This window comes from Chrysemys picta, unplaced genomic scaffold (assembly GCF_011386835.1).
Source record: "Chrysemys picta bellii isolate R12L10 unplaced genomic scaffold, ASM1138683v2 scaf181, whole genome shotgun sequence".
Classification (NCBI taxonomy): Eukaryota; Metazoa; Chordata; order Testudines; family Emydidae; genus Chrysemys; species Chrysemys picta.
The window spans coordinates 69,038-93,026 of record NW_027052888.1 but is presented as its reverse complement, the minus strand read 5'-3'; the positions used below and the strand labels follow the sequence as shown (position 1 = coordinate 93,026).

The window sequence follows — 23,989 nt, the reverse complement described above, 5'->3', positions numbered from 1 at the left end:
CTCTGGCAGAGCGAGAGCTGGCACGTGCCGCTGGGAAAGCTGATCCAGCCGTTTCAGCTCCGCCACCGGCAGCAGAAAGTGGGTGGCCCATATACACGCCAGCTTCTGTCCACTCCTGACTCCAGGTAGGAGAATCTTCTATTGCCCGTCTCTGCTTTTCCATTGCATCGCCAGCCACACCGAGCCTTCCCCGAGCTCCTGGCTGGGCGGCGCACATCTACCAAGTGAAAAATCAGGACGCGGGGGGGGGGGGGGGGGAACAAGCCCCTCCCCTGTGCGCGCCTGACCCCCCCCCCCCCCAGCACCAGAGGGTGCGCTCAGGCCACATCCCCCAGCCCCCTCCCTCCACCCGCTCTCGGCCAACTGCCTCCCCTCCCGCTCCGCTTGGAACGTACCAACGCTGCAGATGGGGCTGGGGAGCCGATGACCAAACACACGCCTCCCCTCACATCCCGCACTGGGGCTGGACCGGGACGTGTGGGAGAACCCGCCCGACAGGACGCTGGGCTACTGGCCCTTTAAAGGGACGGAAAAACATCCGGTTCATGGCCGGATCGCGGTGCCCACAAGTGCGGCCCCATGGCCCTGCCCAAGGGCCGGCCCCGAGAGCACTGCCTACACCCCGGCCTCCCCATGGGTCTCCCGTCCCTGCACCATCATCATCCCATCCCGCACGGGCTACCCAGAGCAGCATCGGACCCCCCCCGTCCTCCCTCCCAGAGCCTGCCTGGCACAGCCCCCCCGCAGTGCTAGCCTCAGGATCCAGCAGGCAGGTCCCGTCCGGGGACCCCAGCACCCCGCACCCACTTACTGCTGCACTCTGGGTCGGTGCAGCGCTTGCACTCAGCGAAGCACCGGTCCAGATGCTTGGCGGCCAAGCAGAGGGGCCACTGTGCGGGCAGGAGCAGGGCAACTAGGGCGAGGAGCAGGAGGGAGAAGCGGGGCCGTGCTGCAGCCATGTTCACAGGGCTGGCAGCGGGAGGAGGAGGGAGCGTCCCTCTGGCTCCTGTCTGCGTAGCTCCGGCACGGGTCAGGTTGAGGGGCGGGGGGGCTCGTTGCTGGTGCCTACAAGCCCCGCCCCTGCCTTTGTGCGTGCCTGGGGAGTGGGGCTGCAGCACTCTGCAGGCGTCTGCCGGCCGGCCAGCCCAGCAGAAACTCAACTGCACTGCCCCAGGGCCCGGAAGAAGACGTGAGCAGTGCCGCGGTCCCCCCGATATCGGGACAAAGTGCGTCCCGACCGATGTAAGGTCGGGACGCGGGACAAGTCCCCTAAAATCGGGACTGTCCCGATAAAATCGGGACGTCTGGTCACCCTAACGGAGACAGGGAGGAGGGTTTGGCGGGGCTGGTGGCAGGGCACGGGAAGGCGACACAGGCTGGTAGATGAGGCATTGGGCTGGAATTCAAGAGAGCGGTGTTCAGTTCCCAGCTCTGCTGTAAGTCTTCTGTGTGAGATCAGGTGAGTCCCTGTCGCTCTGGGCCTCAGCAAACTAGGGAGAACAGGTCCCTGCTCCATGCGGGGGGTTGAGAGCCTAAATACAACAACACCCGCGTGCTCAGCCACTGCCATGATGGGGCCAGGTAAGGGTCCAGACAGGGAGGTAGCTGGTGACCAACATGGGCCATGTGGGGGTGATTAAAGGCAAATGGGAAGAAGCATGAGAGGTGTGTGTCATGGAGTCCCCAGACAATGCTCTGGAGCTGCTCCCTATGAAGCCACTCAGGACTCTGGTGAAGTCTCCTCTCTGTGAGCAGACTGTCTTCTGGGCCAGAAACTCAAAGGGCTTTCACCTTCCTGGGTCTGACCTTGGAGCATTCAGCATCCTCTGCCCCTCCTTGCACTTCCCACAGCGAGTCCGCCCAGGTGGGGTCCTGGGGAAGCCAGAGAGTCCTGCACCCCCACTTCGCAGTCAGACGTGACTCTTAGCCAGCCAGTAAAACAGAGGTTTATTAGATGATAGAAACACGGTCTAAAACAGCTTGTAGGTACAGAGAACAGGACCCCTCAGCTGGGTCCATTTTGGGGGGCAGTGAGCCAGACACCCACATCTGCACTTCACTCCTCGTCCCCAGCCAGCTCCAAACTGAAACTCTCCAGCCCCTTTCTCTGGCCTTTGTGTCTTTCCCGGGCCAGGAGGTCACCTGATCTCTTTGTTCTCCAACACCTTTAGCTATCCCCTTGCAGGGGGGAAGGGCCCGGCCATTAGTTGCCAGGAGACAGAGTGTTGGCCATTTCTGCACACTGGCCTTTATCCCCACACCTAGAGACTTAAGAAATGCATAGGGGAAGCTGAGGCACCCCTACAGTATTCAGAGGAAACATTAAGAACAGTCCCACTTCCTCACAGTGAGGGAGTTGGAGAATCTGTGGGAAGCCCCCTCTCTTGTGAAATCAACCACCCCCAGACGGTGCGAGCTGCTCCAGATCGGGGGAAGGGGCCAGCTGTGAATTTGGAGCCAGATCCTGGTTTGGATCTGAATCCACCGGTGCTGCGGAGCGTTCAGCTGTGGGGAGCTAGCTCCCGCCCGTGCCAGATCACAAAGTGCCACTTCAGCCAGCCGCCTGCCAGGCTCTGGCAGCGCCCTGTGTGGAGCTGCAGCTGGGCCCTCCAGAGCCGAGCTGCTGCTCCTCCTCTCTGCTGGCCAGCCAGCCGCAGCTCCTCAGCACCTGCCCGCTCAGCCCCACCTCAGTGCTCCTGCCTCCCCAATCTCCTCCCTGGCGCTGCACCTTGCCCCCTGCACCTGGCATGTCAATACCCAGAGGGCCGGGAGCCAAGCGTCCCGGGAGCCATCTGTAAGGTGCTGATTCCCTCCTGTGCTGGGCTCCAGCTAATCCACAAGCCAGGAACTGGCCTTGTGTCTCCCAGAGCAGGTATATCAGTCTCACAGCAGCAGCTCAGTCTGTTCAACATCACTCCAGGGCCAGGAACTCGCTCCTGCCTGACATTGGCAACAGGCTGAGCCTGCTCCAGCCCTGTTCCTAGTCCTACTCCAGCCCTGGTCTCGCTCCGGCCTTGCTCCACCCATGCCCTGCCCCGCCCCCTGAGTCCAGCTCCAACCACTAGGCCTGACCACCTCCATCACCTTTGCTGACACCATCACTTCCATAGGAAATGGCACTGAGGTTGCCAGGGGAACAGGAATTCTCAGGGTGCCAGGAGCCATTGTTCTATTTATCAGGACAGTCCGATGCCAGGACAGTGCCCCTGAGCACTGGAGAGGACTAGGGCTGCATTAGGACACCTGAAGTGCAGCTGCTGGAGAGTCAGCAGAACCGCCCGGAGACAGCCACGCTTGCCTCCCAGCCCGGGAAGCCCAGAGACCCAGAGCGTAGACGTCTCTCAGAGCATCTCTGCCAGCAGGAGACATTGGGTGAGGAATAGAGCCGTCCCTCCTTGGGGCAGGAGCCATTCAGGAGACCAAGCGTGGGGGGAATCGGGGGCTGTGTGTGTACAATGTCTAGCACTGCAGGGCCCTGATCCGGGACTGAGCCCTCTGGGCACTGCCGAAATACAAAGGAGAACAGCAGGGCTGGAGGATTTACAGGCTCCGTGTGAGGAGGGCTGGTTGGGTTGAGCCAGCAGTGAGTCCCCAGTAACACAGAGCTGCGCTAGTGATGGAAGATCTAGTTTGTCTTCCCTACTTAGCACAGTTCAAAACTTAGCACTGCCCAGCTGCAAGGATCCTGGCGGGCCCTGGTATGGTTGTAGCAGCAGACTCAATGTTTGGGAAAAGCGAGATATGTGCAATAGGCAATGTAGTTCCATCTGGGCACCAGCCAGCTCCTGTGCCCCAGAGAGCTCTCACAGCTCACACTGAACCAGGGGCAAAGGGGGCAGGAGGTTGGAAGAGAAGGTGCCAGCCTGGGACCCAGGAGACCCATAGTCAATTCCCAGCTCTGCCACAGATGCTCTGTGTGGCCTCGGGCAAATCCCTTATTCCCTCTGTGCTGCAGTTTCCTGTCTGTTCAGTGGAGGTAGCAGCCAGGCCCTGCCCTGCAGGGGGAGGTTAGAATAAATGCAATCGAGGTTGGACAGTGCTCTGATGCCATGGGGATGAGGGCCAGGATGGTGCCTAAGACACACCAAAGGCAAGGGGGAGCTACAGAACTGGTGGTGAGAGGGGTTTGGCCTTTGACTGTCTGCTCTGGGTGCCTGGGCTGTCAGACTCCAGCCAGCCACTGGCATTGCCAGACCTCCCTGATCTATGGTGCTGCTGCTCTCCCTGCTTCTAGGAGCCACTGCCTCCCCCTGAGCCGAGACTCTCTCAGCAATCATCTCCTGGGGCTGCCATGGCACTGAGCGGCTAGCAAGGCCTGAGACCCAGTTGGGCGGGGGCGGGGGGGGGGTGCTATGAAAGCAGTTTCTGTGTTGTTGCCGCGGTGGGAGGGGAAGCAGAGATGGGGCCATTTTACATCCTACGGCCAAGGCGCCCAGCAGCTTGGGCAAGCACAAAGAGCCGCCCGCGTAGGCTGGGAGCTGGGGGAGGGGAGCGTTCGGGAACCCCTGTTCTGCGCTGTCACAAGGAGGAGGAACCGGGATGGAACTGATTCTCCCACTCGGGGATCTGGAGACCTCCCCCCCGCCCCCGGCTCCAGCTGTATGGACGCGGGGAGGGGCTGTGGCCTGGGGTCCGCAGAAGCTGGGACTAGATGACCTGAGCGGTCCCTTCCGGCCTAAAGTCTGTGACTGTGGGGAGCGGAAGGTCCCTCCCATGACTCCGGTGGGGAAGGAGAGGCTCTAAAGCCCCGGCGAGGCCAGAACTAGTCTGGGCTGGGGCAGCCCATGGCTGGGCAGTCACACATTGACTGGCTTGTGACTCGCCTGCCCATTGTGACACGCCCCCTGCTGGCTGGCACAGCCTCATCCCCTCACTGCCAGGCTTGGCTCTGGCAGAGCGAGAGCTGGCACGTGCCGCTGGGAAAGCTGAACCAGCCATTTCAGCTCCGCCACCGGCAGCAGAAAGTGGGTGGCCCATATACACGCCAGCTTCTGCCCACTCCTGACTCCAGGTAGGAGAATCTTCTATTGCCCGCCTCTGCTTTTCCATTGCATTGCCAGCCACACCGAGGTTGCATGAGAAGGTACCAGCCTCCCTGCCGCTCTCCTGCCTTCTGCTCCTGCCCCTTCACGGGTGTGTCTGAGCAACTCCTGCTGCTCACGAGCCCGCCCCACCTCCCCCACCCCACTGGCCTCGCCCACCTGCGAACTGCCACGGCCCCAATATTCCTTGGGGAAGGGATCAGGGTCATTCCATGGGGCAGGAAGAATCCTGAGTGGTTGGATCCAGCCTGTCTGCTGTGCAGCTTGTGAACCAGGAGAAGGAGAGGTGGGAGTGACCCAGAGGAGGCCGTTTGGCCTGTGGGATGGGCTGCTGGCCTGGGAGTTCAGACACCTGGGTTCTAATCCTGGGTGACTTTGAGCACATCCCTTCCCTTGTTTCCCTGCTGGCTGCCTTGGCTAGTTAGAGTCTGAGCCCTCCAGCCCAGCGATTGTCTGCAGCACCTGGTGCAACAGGGCCCTGAGCTCAGCTGGCATCTGTAGGTGCTGGTGGGACAGAAATAACTGGGCTGGCCCTGATGCTGAACGGGGCAATCGCCTCTCGTCACTCACAAGCAATGCCTTGTCCTGGCTTCTTGTAGGATGGCTGAGGAGGGCCGCCCAGAGCCCAGGCGTGCCTGGGAGGAGACAAAACCTCCCCCAGGGAAGAGTCGGCAGAGGAGGGAATGGCAGCAGCAGCAGTGTGCGCACCATCCCGGTGAGTGGGCGCCTTCTGGGTGGGCGGAGGGGGCTGCAAAAATGGCTGTGGCCATGGCCCTGCATTGGGGTGGGACTTGGCCCCTGTGGGGGTTGGGGGGGCAAGACTAGGGTGTCATTGTGGGGAGAAGACTCCATAGACCTTGTACTGCTCTGGGTTGCCACGAGATGGAGAGACAGGAAAACCCAGGCAGGGGGGAATGGCCCCTCCTGCTGGCAGCAGCTGCAGCCACTAAAGCTGATCGGGGCATAGCGGCAGAAGCATCAGGTGGAGACTGACTGACTCGCCCACCCCGATCTGTCACGCTGCTGGGTCGGAGGATGTTTTCCACCAGTCGAAGGGGATGCTTGGTGCACGGTGGGTTGTTAAAGCCTAGGATTGCAGGGCGCCGGCCAGAGCGTAAGATGCTCCCTGATGTTGCAGCCCCATCTGTTGGCTCCTTTGTCGCATGTCGCAGCACAGGGCATTTGGGGGGAGTGTTGACGATGGGAGCCCAGTGCCTCTGGCTGATTGTTGGTGGCAGGAGAGGCAGTCAGAACAAGCAGAACGGGCAGGCCCTGGGTCCCCATATCCCATGCAGACTGGGCAGCAGTTCTCTCTCCTGCTGCAAGGACCAGACCGATTCACTCCCAGTCCCTCCGCCCCCTCCAGCAATGGGCCGGAGAGTGGGGACACCCCTCATGGCCTGACATCGTCCCTCCTTCCAGGTGTGGCGCTCCCCAAATCCCCAGACTGAGCCTGCATGCTGGGCGGGGAAGTGGGGTGGCCGCTGGGAACCAGGGCTCCGACTGGGTCTTTGCTGGGCTGGGCAGCAAAGAGGTGGGGAAGCCAGGGATCGCTGTGCCAGACCCTGCTCCCCTGCTGGGGCGGGAGTGGGGGCAAGGGTTTTCTCTAAGATCTCTGTCACCCAGACTGCAGCTTGGCAGACCCAGGTATTACCACTGCTCTGTCTTTGATCAGATTCACCATGGCCATGTAGCACCGCCTGCTTTAAGGGGCACAACTGGAAGGAGAGAGAGGCCCTGGAATGCATAGACTCCTTTCTGAAGGGCAATGACCAGGTACCAAGAGCCCTCCTCTGACCTGTCAGCTAGTGCCCTGTCCACATGCACATCTGCCCTTCTCCAGATGATGCATGGATTCTAAGGCCAGACGGAACCACTGTGACCTCCTGTATAACACAGGCCAGGGACCTGCCCCCAAATAATTCCTGTTTAAACTACAGCATTTTAAAAAGTCCCGTCTTGAGTTACAGTCCCTAGTGTGACGGGTTGCCCCCCTTTGAGGTGCCACCTGCTGTACCGGGCTACCACCGAGCCCACCTGTTCTGCCAGCCTGGGCCCCCTTTACCTCGTCTTGCTGGGCTAGGCTCACAAGCCTCTTCCAGCCATACACTCAGGCAGGGCCACGCCCAGCTGCAGAAAGACACAGACACTGAGATCAGCTCTGGGAAGACTCAGGTGAAAGGGCTTGTCCCAGTACTCTGGTGCCCACCTCCTTTGGAGTACAGACCCAAAGGTTTTATGAAATTCGCCCCCTCCCTCCATGTGGAGAGAGGTATGCACAACTCTTTGCCCCTCCCCCCAGTTGCTAATTGCACAAACTGGGTTATGGTATAAACAAGCAATAAGATTATTAACTACAAGAGGTAGCTTGTAAGTGGTTATAAGAGATAGCAAACGGTACAAAGCAGATTGCATTAGTAAATAAACACAACACGCAAACTAAGCTTTCCACACTGGATAGATAGGCTCTACATGAGCAAATTCTCACCCTGAGTGATAAACAGGTGGGCAGATTCTTAAGGGACAAGCTGCCTTGGCTTTGCAGCTTGGATTTCCCAGGTTTTCTTACACAGGCTAGGAATCTCTCTCCAGCCTGGCACCATCACTTCTCATAGTTCAATCTTTGTCCCTCAGGTGTTTCCATGTGTCTTATTGCAGGGAGCGTGAGGTCCCCCCCCGATGTCATTGTTCCCCTTTTATCTCCTCTTCCCACCCGCTGGAAAACTCTTTTGCTGTGACCTGGGTCCAACGGTTCCCATTGTGTAGCGTTCTCTCGGAGAGGTTTCTATTGTGGACAGTTCCTGGGCTAACCCTGCTGCTTATGTGCATTTCCTCAATAAGCCATTGTTTGGCGTTTTTACTGTTGTACCTGAAAGGCTGTTTTGAACCTCACAACGTGTTTCAGGAACACAGACATAGCTGAACTTCATAATTTCACATACAACGATAGCACATACAATCCAATGAGACATTAATGTCTAGCAGATAAAGACTTTTAGAATGATACCTTACAATACGTACTTTGTACAAAACATGTCCTAATGACATGACAGTGGCGAATATTGGGGTGTCAGGGTGTCCCACCCAGCTGTTCCTCCCACTCTGTCAAGCCCCCAGTAACACTGTCTGGCTGCCTAGCCCCCATGTTGCAGTTCCTCTTTGGACACCTACCCCGTGAGATCTGCTCCCTCTCTAGTCCGGTTTCACACAGAGCTGCCCTGCCCTCCCCAGATAGTCACTCCTGTTACCAGATGAATGGCCTTCTGCCACTCGGCATATCAAAGCCTGAGCAGCACTGGGGGGAAGCTTTCTAACATCTCTCCCACTGGCAGCTCCTTTCCACGCTAACCTTCCTGTTTGTGTCTCATCTCTGCGGGGCGTAGGACGAGGCCCAGAAAATGAATTTTTTGAATTCCATCCTCAACCTCGTCATAGACATCGTGGCATGGAGCCCAGAAAAAAATATGGACCGCAAAGCCCTGCTAGTGGAGAAGATAACGGTGAGTAAAACACACACTGGGGCTGTGTTACCTGGCGGGTTTAGTGATTGGCCTGGAGATTTCTGCAGATTTGTCTAACTTGAGCTACCAATCATTGGATCGTGTTAGACGTTTGTCTGTTAGACTGAAGAGCCCATTATCAAATATTTGCTCCCCGTGTAGGTACTTACAGACTGTCATCAAGTCACCCTGTAACCTTCCCTTCGTTCAGCTGAACTAATTGAGCTCCTTGAGTCTCTCACTGTCAGGCATGTTTCCCAATCCTCCAATCACTCTTGTGGCTCTTCTCTGACCCCTCTCCAATTTATCAACATTCTCCTTGAATTGTGGGCACCGGACCTGGACACAGGATCCCAGCAGCGGTCGCACCAGTGCCAAATACAGAGGGAAAATAACCTCTCTAACAACTGGAGTTTGCCCTGTTTCTACATCCCAGGATGGCATTAGCCCTTTTGGCCCCAGCGTCACACTGGGCGCTCATGGGCAGCTGATTACCCTGACTGCCAAGTCTTTTCCAGAGTCACCGCTTCCCAGGTTAGAGCCCCCCATGCTGTGAGTGTGGCCTGCATTCTTTGTTCCTAAACATAGAACTGTATGGAAATGTAGATTGTTCCCTTGCACCCAGCTTCCCAAGTCACCGGGTCGCTCTGTATACGCCAGTCTCCCTGCCCAGAGCCCCAACACTCTGCAGTCAGTGCCCACTAGGGAACTAGCAACAAATCTGCTCCATAGATTTGGCAAGTCTTTGCTCTCCAGCACTGCAGAAAGCTTTCCAGAGCTCACCTCCCTTCCCTGAACGTGGGACAGCGTGGGCTGGTGGGTGGTCCAGTGGGCTGGGGCTCAGCACACCTGGGTTCTACTCCCAGTTCTGCAGTAACACTTTGGGCAAGTCACTTCCCCCTCTGTGCCTCAGTTTCCCTTCCATGCCTTGTCTCTTCTAGTTAGCTCGTGAGTTCTCTGGGGCAGGGACTGGCTCTCACTGTGTGTGTGCAGCACCGGGCACAAGGGGGCCTGATCTCAGGTGGTGTCCCTGGGTGCTAATGCTGATGGAGCCTTTCAGTGCACTGGCGCGTGACACTGGGGCACTGACCACAGGCCCTGCACTGCGCTCCCCGGCTGGAGCCCTGCACACCATCAAGTCCACAGTAGGACGACCTGGCTGCCGAGCCCACATGTTGCAGGCCCTGCGCTTTGCTCCCCAGTCGGAGCCTTGAAGGAGCTTGGAGCCTGGCTGGCATTTCCCCACATTGTCTCCCCAGGAGATGCTTCAGCACGAGTCCGTCGACTCCCTGACCGACATGGTGCGTCAGCAAGCGATGCTCATCATCATGGAGATGAGGTACCCAGCCTGCCCGGCCCAGCCAGTGCTGTGTGCAGCCAGACACGCCAGCCTCTTGGCATGGCCAGTTCTCCAGGGCATTCCCCCCTCTGCTCCTCCCCCATCTTCTGATTCCGCCGGGCACGTGGCAGCAGGTGATGGTGCTGGTGCATGTGGGCTGGCACCAGTGGGTAGATGGTGGAGGATTCTTCGGTGCCTGGCGACCTCTCCACGTGGCCTTAGGAAGATGTGGGGGAGGGAGTGAGGGGGTTAGGACTGGTCCCCTCTGGGACCCCGCAGGAGATGGCTCTGGGGGGAGAGGGGCAGTTGGGTGCTGCTGGAGCGGAGCGACCGAAGTCACTGCCAGCTGTGCCAGCTGCGTCACACCGGCAGCTCAGCGACCCCCTGTGGCTGAGAAGTTGGGCAGGCTGAGCCCTGGCCCGTGGCACTGCCTGTGCCATGGGGGGCTCTCTCTCAGCGCCGCTGGTGCCCTGCTCTGAGCTTCCCAGAAGCCTGCCCATCAGGCGTCCGGAGGTGGCAGATGCTGCTGGCTGGAGCTGGGCTCTCGCTGGTGGCTCAATAGGTTCCCCAGGAATGGGAGGGGGAGGCAGGGCAGGCGCTGGAGCGGCTCTCCCCACTGGGCACTGGCTTCCTGACAGCGGGGCAGGGGACGGCATTGGCCACGATCCTGTCTCTGCTGGGGCGGAGGGAGGTGATTTGCGTCAGCAGTGGGCGTAGCTGCCACCTGCCACGAGGGGCGTGGCTCTGTCCTGCAGGGGGCAAGTAGTCACCTGGTACCTCATTGCATGTGCTGGGGCCATGCTCTGGCAGTGGGGGTGAAGAGGTTAATGCTGTCTGGGCTGTCTCCACCTTCCTCCCCCCCTGCACACAGCTGGGTGCCCTGTCCAGCAGGCTGAGAGCCCTGGGCAAGGGGCAGGGCTTGGATCCCTGCCTGGATTCTGCCCTGCTGCGGGCTGATGCAGCATCTCTCTGCTGGCCCGGACTGTGCAGCCGCAGTGCAGACGGCTGTGGTGGAAGAGTCTCTTTGCCCCCAGCGGGACAGGACTGGCAGGCTCCTTTGCACTGTGGCCACTTGGTTCAGAGGCACTTTGGTGCCAGCAGGCTCTAGTCTCCCGTCCGTGCCGTTTGCGGGATGTCATTTCTCGGCGAAGCGCAGTGCTCTCTGCCCCAGCTGGTGAGTCCTGGTGGGGTCACAGCAGACAGCTGCAGACTGCACTAAGTCCCTGCCTGTTGGTATGAGAGAAGGCAGCACCAGCTCCCTCCACCGCCCCCTGACCTGTTCTCGTCTGCCACCCACCAGTTGGAGCCCCCTCAGGTGTTTCCATGTCCTGGGAGCCTGACGCCAACATTAGCGCGTCAGTCCCGCCTCAGCCCTCCAATCCGCACGTGTTTCTTCTCTTAGCAGAGTGAAGCCACCGCTGCAGGACCTGGAACGATCCAGCCTGCTCACAGCCTGCTTCTCCAGCGTCTTCTCCCTGCCTCCAGCAGAGACCATGCAGGGCGAGGAGGCTGCTCTCTACACCAAGGTAAGCCCCAAACCGGCCACGCAGAGCCACCCGAAACCAAGTGGGAATCCTGCCGGTCGCTCGTGTACCTGTCCCCCGGGTAACCTGGCACTGGCACATGAGTATAATAATCACAGCTCCTCGGCAGGACTTCAGCTCAGGACCTGCAGCACCAAAGCACAGGCCCCACCACTGCAGATAAAGGAGTAACTCCCTCATAGGGTAGCAGTAGTAGGCATTTCTCCTTCACATGCACCGACAATTAGTGGGGAACAGACACTCCCTTCACAAGCACATTCATCCCCAGTGCGTGGCGGGGGGCACAGGCCTGTGATTGGCTGCTTCAGACGCACACAGGCCAGAGGAACCGAAGCTTGGCTGGAAATCTCCCCTCCAAATGTGCAGTCCTTTCTGACTCTTCCAGTGGGTTAGACTCCATGCAGTGGCCTTTCTGGGGACAGCAAAGGCAGGTGGTGTCCTGTTGCCAGGAGTTTGCAGTAGGTCCCCTGTGGGTACAAGTGAGTGGGTGAGCTGGAATACCAGGTGCTGCCGTGGCCTGGGGGGTGTCACATGCCAGGGCCTTGGTTCATCTCCTGGCTGGGTAACGCCACTTGCTCTGGTGTCTCCTCTGCTCTGCACACAGACTCTGAGAGCCATGGATCAGATGCTGAAGGCCTTGGCGTGTGAGAATCAGGAGCCCAGACTTCTGGTGGTGGAGAAGATCTTGGAGGTCTGGAGGCGTGGGGGCAGGAAGGGGACTAGTCCTGTAGCTGGGGTGGGGCTCAGGGACCAAGACTCCATTTAATCACAAGCATGGGACACTCCCCCTCCTCTTCCCCTCCCCCCCTGGTGCCTTTGGCTCCTCAAAGTACGTTCTATACAAAGGTTCTTGGGCTGGAGGGCCAAGTGCCCCCGCTATATCTGAAAAACGTCTGCACGGGGTGGGGGTGGAGGAGTGCAGGATCTGTCGTGTTTTCCACTGAGCCCCCATCTGACCCTGGCATTCATTTGTGTTCACCATGGGCCCCACCAACCTGGCCAGAGCCCAGAGCGAGATTCCCCCAACGTTCTAGTTCTGGGGCCACAGGAAGTAGATTCTGTGGGTGGTTTGTGCTCCAAAAAGAGGGAAATGTCCTTGACAGAGATTCGGTCTCCTCGATTCCAGAGCCTGGGAAGAGGGAACACAGAAGTGCAGGGCTGGAAGGGATCTCAAGAGGTCATCTACTCCACCCCCTGCACTGAGGCAGGGCCAAGCATTCCTAGACCGTCCCTGATGAGTGTTTGTCCAGCCTGTTTTTTAAAACCTCCGTGATGGGGAGTCCACCACTTCCCTAGGTCACCTGTTCCAGTGCTTAGCCACCCTTAGACTTTTTCCTAATATTTAACCTAAATCTCCCTTGCTGCAGATTAAGCCCATTACTTCTTGTCCTACCTTCAGGGGACATGGAGAATAATTTGTCACCATCCTCTGTATAACAGCCCTTAACGTATTTGAAGACTGTTACCAGGTGCCCCCTCCGTCTTCTCAAGACGAAAATGCCCAGTTTGTTCAACCTTTCTTCACAGGTCAGGTTTTCTAAACCGCTGAGCACTTTTGTCGCTGTCCTCTGGACTGGCCCCAGTTTGTTCACATCTTTCTTAAAGCGTGGTGCCCAGAACTGGACACAGTGCTACAAGCTAATACACCTCAGAATGACATTTCCCTTTTTCACAACAGCATCACACTGTTGATTCCTATTCAGTGTGAGACCCATGATAACCCCCAGATCCTTTTCTGCAGTACTGCCACCTAGCCAGTTATCCCTCACTTTGTTTTTATGCATTTGATTTTTCCTTCCTAAGTGCGTTACGTCACATTTGTTTTGACTGAATTTCATCTTGTTGACTTGAGACCAACTCTCCAATTTAGCAAGCTCATTTTGAATTCTAATCTGTCCTCCAAAGTGCTTGCAACCCTTCCCAGTTTGGTGTCATCTGCAAACTTTACAAGCATACTCTCCTCTCCGTTAACCAAGTTCTTAATGAAAATATTGACTAGTACTGGACCCAGGCACACCCCTGGGGAACCCCACTTGAGACACCCTTCCACTTTGCCAGCGAGTCAGTGATAACTCCTCTTTGAGTATGGTCTTTCCATCAGTTGTGCACCCACTTTATAGTAATCTCATCTGGATCATACTGGCTTAGTTGGCTTCTGAGAATGTCTTGTGGAACTGTGTCAAAAGCCTTACTAAACTTCATATACATCATCATATACTGCCTCCTTCCATCCACTAGGCAAGTAACCCTGTCAAAGAAGGAAATTAGCTTTGTTTGGCATGGTTTGTTCTGGACAAATCCATGGTGCTCTTCCTTATCACCCTATTATCTCCTCTAGGTTCTTACAAACTGTTTAATAAGTTGTTCAGTATCTTTCTGGGTACCAAAGTTAGGCTGACAGGTCTATAATTCCTTGAGGCCTCCTCGTTCCCCTTTTTGAAGATAGGTTCTGTGTCTGCCCTTCTCCAGTCCTCTGGGACCTCAGCCCTCCTAACGGTTCAGAGATTGCTTTGCCTAGCTCCATCTAGGGTGAATATCATGTGGCTCTGCCAGCTTGAATTCATCTAACTGTCCTAAATTGTCTTTTACCTGTTCTCTCCCGAGTCTGGCCTGTATTCCTTCCCCCTCGTTGTTAATATTGTGTTAAGCATCTAGTTGCCATTAACCTTTTTAGTGAAAACTGAAGCAAAAAAGGCATTAAACACCTTGGCTTTGTCTGTGTCATCCATTATTTGCTCTCCTTCCCTGCTGAGTAGTGGCCCCTCACTTTCCTTTGTCTTTCTCTTGCTCCGAATGCATTTATAGAGCTGCTTCTGATTGTCTTTTATGTCCCTTGCCAGTTAGAACTCATTTTTGCCTTCAGCTTTCTGATCTTCTCCCTATGTGCTTGTGCTATTTTTTGGTACTTCTCCTCAGCAATTTGTCCCAATTTGTTTCTCTCAGGCCCTGCTCCCCTGGACCGCATCCAAGGAGGTGCATGGGCGGCTGAGGGCAGTGGAAAGGATCACCTGCCTGATGAAATTCATGGCTTGTCAACCTGAATGCAAGGTGAGCAGCCTGTGACCCTGGCCGCCTCCTAACTGCACTGAGCAGCCTCGCGGTGCAGCGCTCCCTGGCAGGGAAAACCCGGGCCTAGAATAGTGACTCAGCAAGATCCTCGGTAGGAGTCCAATCTACCGAGCACTGATGTCGATGGGTCTGTCCTCTGACTCCAGTGGGCTTTGGGTCGAGCCCCATAATTCTGTCTCCAAGGACTCTCCCCGCTGTTCCCCTAGCACCAAAGTCTGCTCCACAGGGTCAGTGCATTTACACAGGATGGCCCTGAGAGCAGCCTCTGAACCCAGGTGTCTGTTCACCCCCTTTGTCAGTTGCCTGTGGGATGCTTTGGCATCAGCTCCTGCCAGGCTGCCAGAAGAACGCCCCCTGCTCTGGGTGCTCAGGGCCATTTAGCTGCTCCAGCTGCTCCATCCCCCCTGTGTCAAGGCCTCCCCTTCGGCAGCTGGAGGGGGGCGTTTGGATGATGTGCCCCCAGAGGCTGAACAGAAGGAGGGAGGTGGGAGGGGACACACCGAAAGGGATGGGAGGGACCAAAGGAGCCAGAGCACTGGGGAGTGGGTGTGGGGAGGCTGTGCAGACCCCTGGAGAGGAGGGCAAGGGGTTTGGTGCGAGGTGGGGAAGAGCAGGGAGCCAGCGCAGGTGCTGCAGGAGGGGCAAGGGAAGGTCTGGCAGGAGGGGGAGATGAGAGGACAAGGCTGCAGTAGAGAGCCGGCGGGAGAGAGCCGGCAGGCTGGGGATGGCGCAGGAAGGGAGGACTCTGGGGAACTCCAGGATGGAGTGAGAGAGGCGGGATGCAGAGCAGAGGAGTCCAAGGTGACCCCAAGCTCCTGGGCCTGAGGTCAATGGAGGGTGGGGGGTGGGAGAAGGGGCTGGGATTAGGCGCTTGCCCTTGAGATGGAGACTGGACGTTAGTTCATTCGTTACCCGGGTCCCCACTCGGGAGCAAGGTTTGCTGACTTTGCTGACCAGATTTCCCCGTCCCTGCTGAGCTTTCCTCAGCCCCTGGTGATGGGCCCCACGGCTCCTCCTGCTCTCCTTGTCCCCAGTCTCTCTGCACTGGGCTCTGCCTCCCCCAGTTCTAACCCATTGCTAGGGCAATGCCAGGGGGACACGCTGCGCTAGGCCTGCAGGGGCGAGTGACTCCCTTTGCGCCCTCTCTCCATCAGGAAGCGGAGGAGTTCAGAGTCCTGGGCCAGCTGGTGGCGTGTGTCACTCTGTGCCATCCGGAGCAGGAGATCTGCCGATCGTCTATGGAGGCATTTTACCACCTCTACTCCTTCATGCTGCAGCTAAAATGTAAGAGCCATGGAGACCCTTGTCCTTCCTAAATACACTAACATGGGGTTTCCAAACATGGAAAACATATTTCTTGAACACTTCTGCCTTTTCTGCAACCTTTTAAAGAGTCTCCATCTAGTAATGAGCCTACACCACTGCTAAGATTTCTTTTGTTCCTAAATCACTTTTTTAAAAAAACCTCCTTATTATCCTTAGTCCTGCAAGCCATGGAGTTTCCCCTGATGTCTTTAGCTTCCCCTATCTATATGCTACTCTTCATAACTCACATAAGAATGGACATACTGACTCAGACCAATGGTTCATCTAGCCCAGTATTGTGTCTTCTGATAGTGGCCAGTACCTCATGCTTCAGAGGGAATGAACTGAAGAGGGAAATTTTGAGTGATCCATCCCCTGACATCTAGTCCCAGCTTCTGGTAGTCAGAGGTTTAGGGACATGCAGAGTATGGGTTTGCATGCCCTGATTATCTTGAACCCAATTATACTTTTAGCCTTCACAACATCCCACGGCAACAATTTCCACAGGTTGCCTGTGCATTGTGTGCAGAGATACCTTCTTCTGTTCGTTTTTAACTTGCTGCCTATTCATTTCATAAAGTGACCCGTAGTTCTCGTGTTATGTGCAGGGGTAAATAACACTTTCCTATTCACTTTCTTCACACCAGTCATGATTTTATAGACCTCTATCATATCCCCCGTTAGTCATCTCTTATCTAAACTAAATGGTCCCAGGTCTATACTACAGACCTATATTGTTATAACGACATTGCTCAGGGGTGTGAAAAATCCACACCCCTGTCGCAGGAGCACCTCTCCCACTGACCTAGCTAGCGCCTCTCCGGGAGGTGGATTAAGAGCTTGTTGGCATAGGAACATCTTCACTTAAATGCTACAGCGCCAGTGCAGCTACGGCGTGTGCTGTACCCAACCAAAAGAGTGAGAACTCTGTTATTCTCCGACAGGCGATACAGTGTTTGAAGTGTAGACTTGCCCCCAGTCTTTTTCATCCTTCCTCATATGGAAGCTGTTCCATCCCCCTAATCATTTTTGTCGCCCTTCTCTGCACCTTTTACAGTTCTGGTATATCTGTTTTGAGATGGGGCGACCAGAACTGCACGCAGTATTCAAGGTGTGGGCGCACCATGGATTTATATAGAGACATTATGATATTTTTCTGTTTTATTATCTATCCCTTTCCTAATGGTTCCCAACATTCTGTTTGCTTTTTTAACTGCCACTGCACGTTGAGTGGATGTTTTCAGAGAACTATTTACGATGACTCCAAAATCTCTTTCTGCATCTGAAGAAGTGGGCTGTAGTCCACAAAAGCTTATGCTCTAATAAATTTGTTAGTCTCTAAGGTGCCACAAGTACTCCTGTTCTTCTTTTTGCGGATACAGACTAACACGGCTGCTACTCTGAAACCTTTCTTGAGTGGTAATTTAAACCCCATAATTTTGTATATATAGTTGGGATTATGATTTCCAATGTGCATTACTTTGCATTTATCAACATTGAATTTCATCTGCCATTTTGTTGTCCAGTCCCCCAGTTTTGTGACATCCCTTTGTAGCTCTTTGCAGTCTGCTTTGGATTTAACGATCTTGAGTCATTTTGTATCATCTGCAAATTTTGCCACCTCACTGGTTACCCCTTTTTCTGGATCATTTATGACTATGTTGAACTACACTGGTCTCAACACAGATCCTTGGGGGGGACCCTGCTGTTTACCTCTCAGCACTGTGAAAACTGACCATTTATTCCTGTCCTTTGCTTCCTATCTTTTAACCACTGACCCATGAGAGAACCTTCCCTCTTATCCCATGACATCTTCCTTTGGTTAAGAGCCTTTGGTGAGGGACCCTGTCAAAGGAGTCCAAGGACACTATATCTACTGGATCACCCTTCTCCACATTCTTGTTGACCCCTTCAAAGAATTCTAGTAGATTGGTGAAGCATGATTTCCTTTTACAAAAGCCATGTTGACTCTGCCCCAACAAATTGTGTTCACCGACGTGTCTGATAATTCTGTTCTTTCCTATAGTTTCAACAATTTGCCTGGTACTGAAGTCAGGCTTACCAGGGATCACATCTGGAGACTTTTTAAAAATTCACTGTCACATTAGCTATCTCATACAGAGGCCGATTTAAACGCTAGATTACATACCACAGGGCACATAAGTCTGTCTGGATGTCTCGTGAGAGCTGCAACCTTTGCACCAGGCAGGCAATTTACCATGTGGTTCTCCCAGCCATCACAAACCAAACTGCTTATATGTCTATTGATTGAATCCCCCATTATTATTACCAGGCTTTTCTTTGTAACTGGGGTTCCTACCTCAATTTGAGAGGACATCATGACTTCATCTGGAAGGTGGGTCCCAACTATGGGATCGTCTCCCTCTGCTCTAGCTCGATGTTCTCCTTCCCCGAAACTTTCACCCTCCTCAGCAGCACAGAGGCTGTCAGACTGGGGGTGGGACCACTCTACTGTGTCCCTAAAAGTCTCCTCTATGTACCTCGCTGCCTTCCTTGGCTCCACCAGTTCAGCCCCTCTGGCCTCCTGGTCTCCGAGGGCCAGTAGCTCCTTGGGCCAAATGCCCACATATGCTACCTGCCCATAGGGCTGGTAATCATACATGCTGCATTCAGTGCAATCAACTGGCGAGCCCCATGCTGCTGCTGCCCTTCTGCCTGGTTTATTTTTACTCTTCCAGGGGGGTTAGTTTGTTTAGTTTTGTTTCTGGGGAGGGGGTTATTGGCCTGAGTTTACAGTATGGTTGTTAGATGTACTTGTCTCTCACACACCCTCTCTAAACTTTCTTGCAAAACTCCCATTTGCTAACCGAACATCTGATTTATATTGCCTGCTGTCTGTTTCCCCTCCCTGGCTCAGCCTCAATGATGGTGGCTGTCAAGGCTGCTTCCCCACTCTGAACTTTAGGGTACAAATGTGGGGGCCTGCATGAAAACTTCTAAGCTTAACTACCAGCTTAGGTCTGGTCCGCTGCCACCATCCCAAAGCTAATTCCCTTCCCTGGATAGCCTTGAGAGACCTTCACCAATTCCCTGGTGAATACAGATCCAAACCCCTTGGATCTTAAAACAAGGAGAAATTAACCATTCCCCTCCTTCCTCCCACCAACTCCTGGTGGATCAAGATCCAAACCCCTTGGATCTTAAAACAAGGAAAAATCAATCAGGTTCTTAAAAAGAAATTAATTACCTTTTTAATTAAAGAAAAAAGGTAAAAATCATCTCCGTAAAATCAGTATGGAAAATAACTTTACAGGGTAATCAAACTTAAAGAGCTCAGAGGACCTCCCTCTAGCCTCAGGTTCAAAGCATAGCAATAAAGATAAACACTCTAGTAAAAGGTACATTTACAAGTTGAGAAAACAAAGTAAAACTAAGACGCCTTGCCTGGCTTTTTACTTACAAGTTTGAAATATGAGAGACTTGTTTAGAAAGATGGGGAGAACCTGGATTGATGTCTGGTCCCTCTCAGTCCCAAGAGCGAACGAACTCCCAAACAAAGAGCACAAACAAAAGCCTTCCCCCCGCCAAGATTTGAAAGTATCTTGTCCCCTTATTGGTCCTTTGGGTCAGATGCCAGCCAGGTTACCTGAGCTTCTTAACCCTTTACAGGGAAAAGGATTTTGGAGGCTCTGGCCAGGAGGGATTTTATAGTACTGTACACAGGTCAGCTGTTACACCCTTCCCTTTATAGCTATGACACTGGCGAACAGTGAAGAGCATCGGCAGCTCCTCAAGGACAAGCAAATCCTGTACGGCTCCTGGGACACCTTGTTCACCAACACCAGCGATATCACATGGGTAAGTACAGTCAGTGCTTCACGGGATTGTTGTGCGCAGAGTTATCAGGAGTCAGAAATTAGCACCCTAAGAGTCGGGGGAAGGGACAGACCCAGGCGTGTGACTGAGCCCATTCATCTGGGTCAGAGCCCTGCCTATGGCCCACTCTACCTCATAGAATCATAGACCTCAGGAGATCATCTAATCCAACGCCCTGCTCAAAGCAGGACCAACCCCAACTAAATCATCACAGCCAGGTCTTTGTCAAGCCGGGCCTTAAAAACCTCTAAGGATGGAGATTCCACCACCTCCCCAGATAACCCATTCCAGTGCTTCACCCACCCTCCTAGTGAAATCATTTTTCCTAATATCCAACCTAGACCTTCCCCACTGCAACTTGAGACCATTACTCCTTGTTCTCTCATCTGCCACCACTGAGAACAGCCTAGCTCCATCCTCTTTGGAACCCCCCACCCCCTGCAGGTAGTTGAAGGCTGCTGTCAAATCCCCCCTCACTCTTCTCTTCTGCAGACTAAATAAGCCTAGTTCCCTCAGTCTCTCCTCATAAGTCTCTCCTCTTGCATCTGAAGAAGTGAGGTTCTTACCCACGAAAGCTTATGCTCCCAATACTTCTGTTAGTCTCAAAGGTGCCACAGGACCCTCTGTTCCTCATAAGTCATGTGCCCCAGGCCCCTAATCATTTTCGTTGCCCTCTGCTGGACTCCCTCCGATTTGTCCACATCCTTTCTCTTGTGGGGGGCCCAAAACTGGATGCAATACTCCGGATGTGAACTCACCAGTGCCGAATAGAGGGGAATAATCACTTCCCTCAATCTGCTGGCAATGCTTCTACTAATGCAGCCCAATATGCCTCCCTACATGCCACATCCCAAGATGCACTGGGGCTCATCCAAACCTGATCCCAGCTCCTTGTCAGGCGTGGTGGGAGCTTCCCCAGAGATTAATGCAACAAAAGGCATCATTGCATCTGTGCACCAGTGCCAGCCCCTGCTGAGAACTAGAGAGTGTATCCGTGCTGTGCAGTATTGTGCCCCCGTGGACTGCCCGGCTGGCCTCTGCCATGCACGGCAGTTCCTGATTGCTGACTGGATACTGTGCTGCCCAGGTGCAGTAACCCAGCCCTGTCCCGGCAGAGTGGGGTTTGCCTGCACTCCTGGCTGGGCCAGTCCTGGCTGCTCGGCCACTGACTGGAACCGCGCTGGGCAGCAAAAATGGTTTCACTGGCGGGTTTGTTTCAGATGTTTGGGAAGTACTTCAACGGATCCGAGCGCATGGACTTCCTCTGCACTGCTATTGATAGCATGAAAGACACCAGCGTCCATGACTCGGTGGTGGCCAGGCACATGCTGCATGAGATCCTGATGGTCCCCGGCCCAAGGCTGGAGAGGGTAAGAGCTGCAGTGAGAACACCCTGCTGGGGGAGCCCATCCGTGGGAGACTCTAGGTGTTATTGGGGGGCAGGTCTCTGGCTTGTGCAATGTGGGGGGGAGGGGGGGTCAGTCTAGGTCAGGGGTCTCAAACACACGGCGCATGGGCCACATGCGGCCCGCGAGGTAATTTTCTGCAGCCCCTCGCAGCCCCCGCTCCTGCCCTCCCCCAGCGTTTACCTAGAGCGTCTCTGGCCCGACGTGCACTGGGGCAGGGCAGACTCCCTGCCTGCCTGCCCTGCCCCCGCGCCATGCCGGGAAGCGGCCGGAACATGGGGAAGAGGGGGCACATTGCTGTGTGTGTTGATGTTGCTTCAGGCACCGCCCCCAGCAGCTCCCATTGCCCGCGTTTCCCCATTCCCGGCCAATGGGAGATGCTGGGGGCGGTGCCTGAAGCAACAGCAATACATACATCCCGGAGCAGCGCGGGGGCGGGGCAGGGCAGGCCAGAGCCCGCCCCCCGAACTCCTCCTGCAGCCGAACGCCCTGCCCTGAGGCCCTTGCCGCATCCTGCACCCTGACCCCCTGCCACAGCCCTCCTGCACCCCAACCCACTGCCCTGAGCCCCCTGCTGCACCCCTCTTGCACCCCAATCCCCTGCCCTGACTCCCTGCAGTACCCCTCACCCTTCCTGCACCCCACACCCCAACTCCCTGCCCTGAGCCCCTGCCACATCCCACACCCCTCCTGCCCCCCCTGGGGGCAGGGAGGGGGCGGAGTTGGGGTGGGGATTTCGGGGAAGGGGTTGGAATGGGGGCAGGGAAGGGGTGGGAAGAGGCGGGGCAGGGGTGGGGCCTCATGGAAGGGGTGGAGTGGGGGTGGGGCAGAGGGCGGCGGGGGGGAGGTGTCAGTAATGCGGCCCTCGGGCCAATGTACTAGTCCTCATGTGGCCCTTGTGGTCATTTGAGTTTGAGACCCCTGGTCTAGGTGATCACCATGGCCGCTTGTGGCCTTGCAGTCTATGAATCGATAGGCTGGGAACTGGTCCTGTGCTCTAGGTCTGGGGCTGGCAAAGAGGATCTGGGAGGGCAGATGGCTTTCAGGTGCAGCAGGTCCCTGGCACCCCAGATCAATAGCAGTGCGAGGAAGCCGAGGCCCCCATCTCCTCATTTCCCTTCCAGGTGTCGGAGGCTGTGATGAGCATTTACAAGAACCTGGAATCCATCAGCGAGCCGCTGTCCCGGAAGGAGCTGTTCATGACCCTTCTCATGCTGGGCAACCAGTACAGCGAGGAGGTGGTCAGAACCCTGCTGGGCTGCTCGCTGTCATGTGACAGGTACGGGGCTGGGGCTGCCGTCGCTTGCGCTCCGGGTCCCCCGGACTGGTCCCGCTGCCAGGGACAGGGGAGTGCAGAACCTTCCAGAGATCTCCTTCTCCCTGCAGAGCTGCTGCTTCTCCTGGAGGGTTTTGCAGGCTGGCTTGCCCTGGAGACAGGCCAGCCTGCAAAACCCTGTATGGCATCCCTCAGCCTCCCCTGGGGCTGACACTCAGACCCGGTCCCCAGGCAGCCTGCACCAGCAGCAGTGGGAGGGCAACAAAGAGCTGGCTGGTGCAAGGAGTCCCAGCAGGGTGCCGGTGCCGGGGGGGGCGTGGTGCAGGAGGCTGGCGGGGCTCTGACCAAGTGCCGTTGGCTCTCTCCCTTTGCAGCGTTGCTGCGGAGATGTGGCGGATGCTGGCATCCCACTGCCAGAGCATAGAAAAGGTCCTAAAGGAGCTGCTCAACACGCTGCGGGAACAGCCGCTGCACCACCATCATGTCTCTCAGAGAGAGGCCCCCTTGGCTGTAAGTATCAGCCCCTGAAGCAAGGGAAGGAGCGCCGTGTGTCCCCATCACTGCCTGAGGGTGTCTCTCAGTCTCCCACTGGGTATAGTCATTGGGCCGAAGAGAGAGAGCGTGACTCTAGCCAGTGCTATAGTCGAGCCGGAACACGCCGAAACGCTCTCCTGGTGCTATTCAGCAGCACTCCTAGAACCACAGGGTGAGAAGGGATCGCAGGGTCAGCTCGTCCAGCCCCCTGCCACGAGGCAGGACTTGTTGTGTCTAACCCACCCCAGACAGATGGCTCCAGCCTCCTTCTGAAAACCTCCAGCGAAGGAGTTTCCACAAGCTCCCTAGGCGTCTGTCCCATCGTCCTACTCTTCTTACCGTTAGGAGCTTTTCCTGAGGTTTAATCTACATCTGCTGTGCTGTAGTTTGACCCCATCGCCTCTTGTCCTGCCCTCTGTGGAAAGAGAGAACAACTTTTCTCCATCTTTTTTTTATGGCAGCCTTCCAAGTATCTGAAGACCGTTATCAAGTCCCCCCTTAATCTCCTCTTTTCCAAACTAAACATAGCCAGTTCCTTCAGCCTTTGCTTGTATGGCTTGTGTTCCGTCCCTCTGATCATCTTTGTTACTCGCCTCTGGATCCATTACAGTTTCTCCACATCCTTTCTAGACATTGGTGACCAAAACTGGACACTGTCCTCCAGCTGAGGCCTAACCAGTGCTGAGTAGAGCGGTACTATCGCCTCCCATAACTTGCATGCTATACCTCTGTTAATGCAACCTAAAATTGCATTTGCTTTTTTTGCAACAGCATCGCATTGCTGACTCATGCTGAGGTTGTGATCGACCACAGCTCCCAGATCCTTCTCAGAAGTGCCACGGCCAAGCTGGTTATCCCCCATTCTGTATCTGTGCATTTGATTTTTCTTCTCTAAATGTAGCACCTCACATTTGTCTTTGGTGAATTTCATTTTGTTGTCTATAGCCCGGTCCTCCAATTTACCATGATCCCTCGTAATTTTAGCTCTTTCCTCTAAAGTATTGGTGACTCCTCCTAGCTTTGTGTCATCTGCAAACTTGACCAGTTTGCTCTCTCTATCTACATCCAGGTCATTAATAAAGATGTGAAACAACACCAGACAACAATATTGTAATCGAGCCAGAACGCACATAGTAG

General features: G+C 55.3%; 1 protein-coding gene across 2 annotated transcripts in view; it reads left to right on the top strand.

Annotated features, from left to right (window-relative positions):
- The first annotated feature begins 5,329 nt into the window (after positions 1 to 5,329).
- The window catches only part of LOC135978248 (maestro heat-like repeat-containing protein family member 7), a 38,804-nt gene continuing 20,144 nt past the window's right edge, over positions 5,330 to 23,989 (top strand). The window contains exons 1-12 of one of the 2 annotated variants that reach the window (XM_065579251.1): positions 5,330 to 5,757; positions 6,718 to 6,818; positions 8,426 to 8,542; positions 9,802 to 9,881; positions 11,287 to 11,407; positions 12,030 to 12,116; positions 14,369 to 14,473; positions 15,649 to 15,778; positions 19,512 to 19,618; positions 20,857 to 21,006; positions 22,167 to 22,321; positions 22,693 to 22,828. In XM_065579251.1, coding sequence (XP_065435323.1) covers positions 5,643 to 5,757; positions 6,718 to 6,818; positions 8,426 to 8,542; positions 9,802 to 9,881; positions 11,287 to 11,407; positions 12,030 to 12,116; positions 14,369 to 14,473; positions 15,649 to 15,778; positions 19,512 to 19,618; positions 20,857 to 21,006; positions 22,167 to 22,321; positions 22,693 to 22,828 — 1,404 coding nt within the window. In that variant the 5' untranslated portion in view covers positions 5,330 to 5,642. Of the gene's footprint in view, positions 5,758 to 6,717; positions 6,819 to 8,425; positions 8,543 to 9,801; positions 9,882 to 11,283; positions 11,408 to 12,029; positions 12,117 to 14,368; positions 14,474 to 15,648; positions 15,779 to 19,511; positions 19,619 to 20,856; positions 21,007 to 22,166; positions 22,322 to 22,692; positions 22,829 to 23,989 lie in introns of both variants that reach the window. The other variant, XM_065579250.1, reaches the window with a different exon arrangement.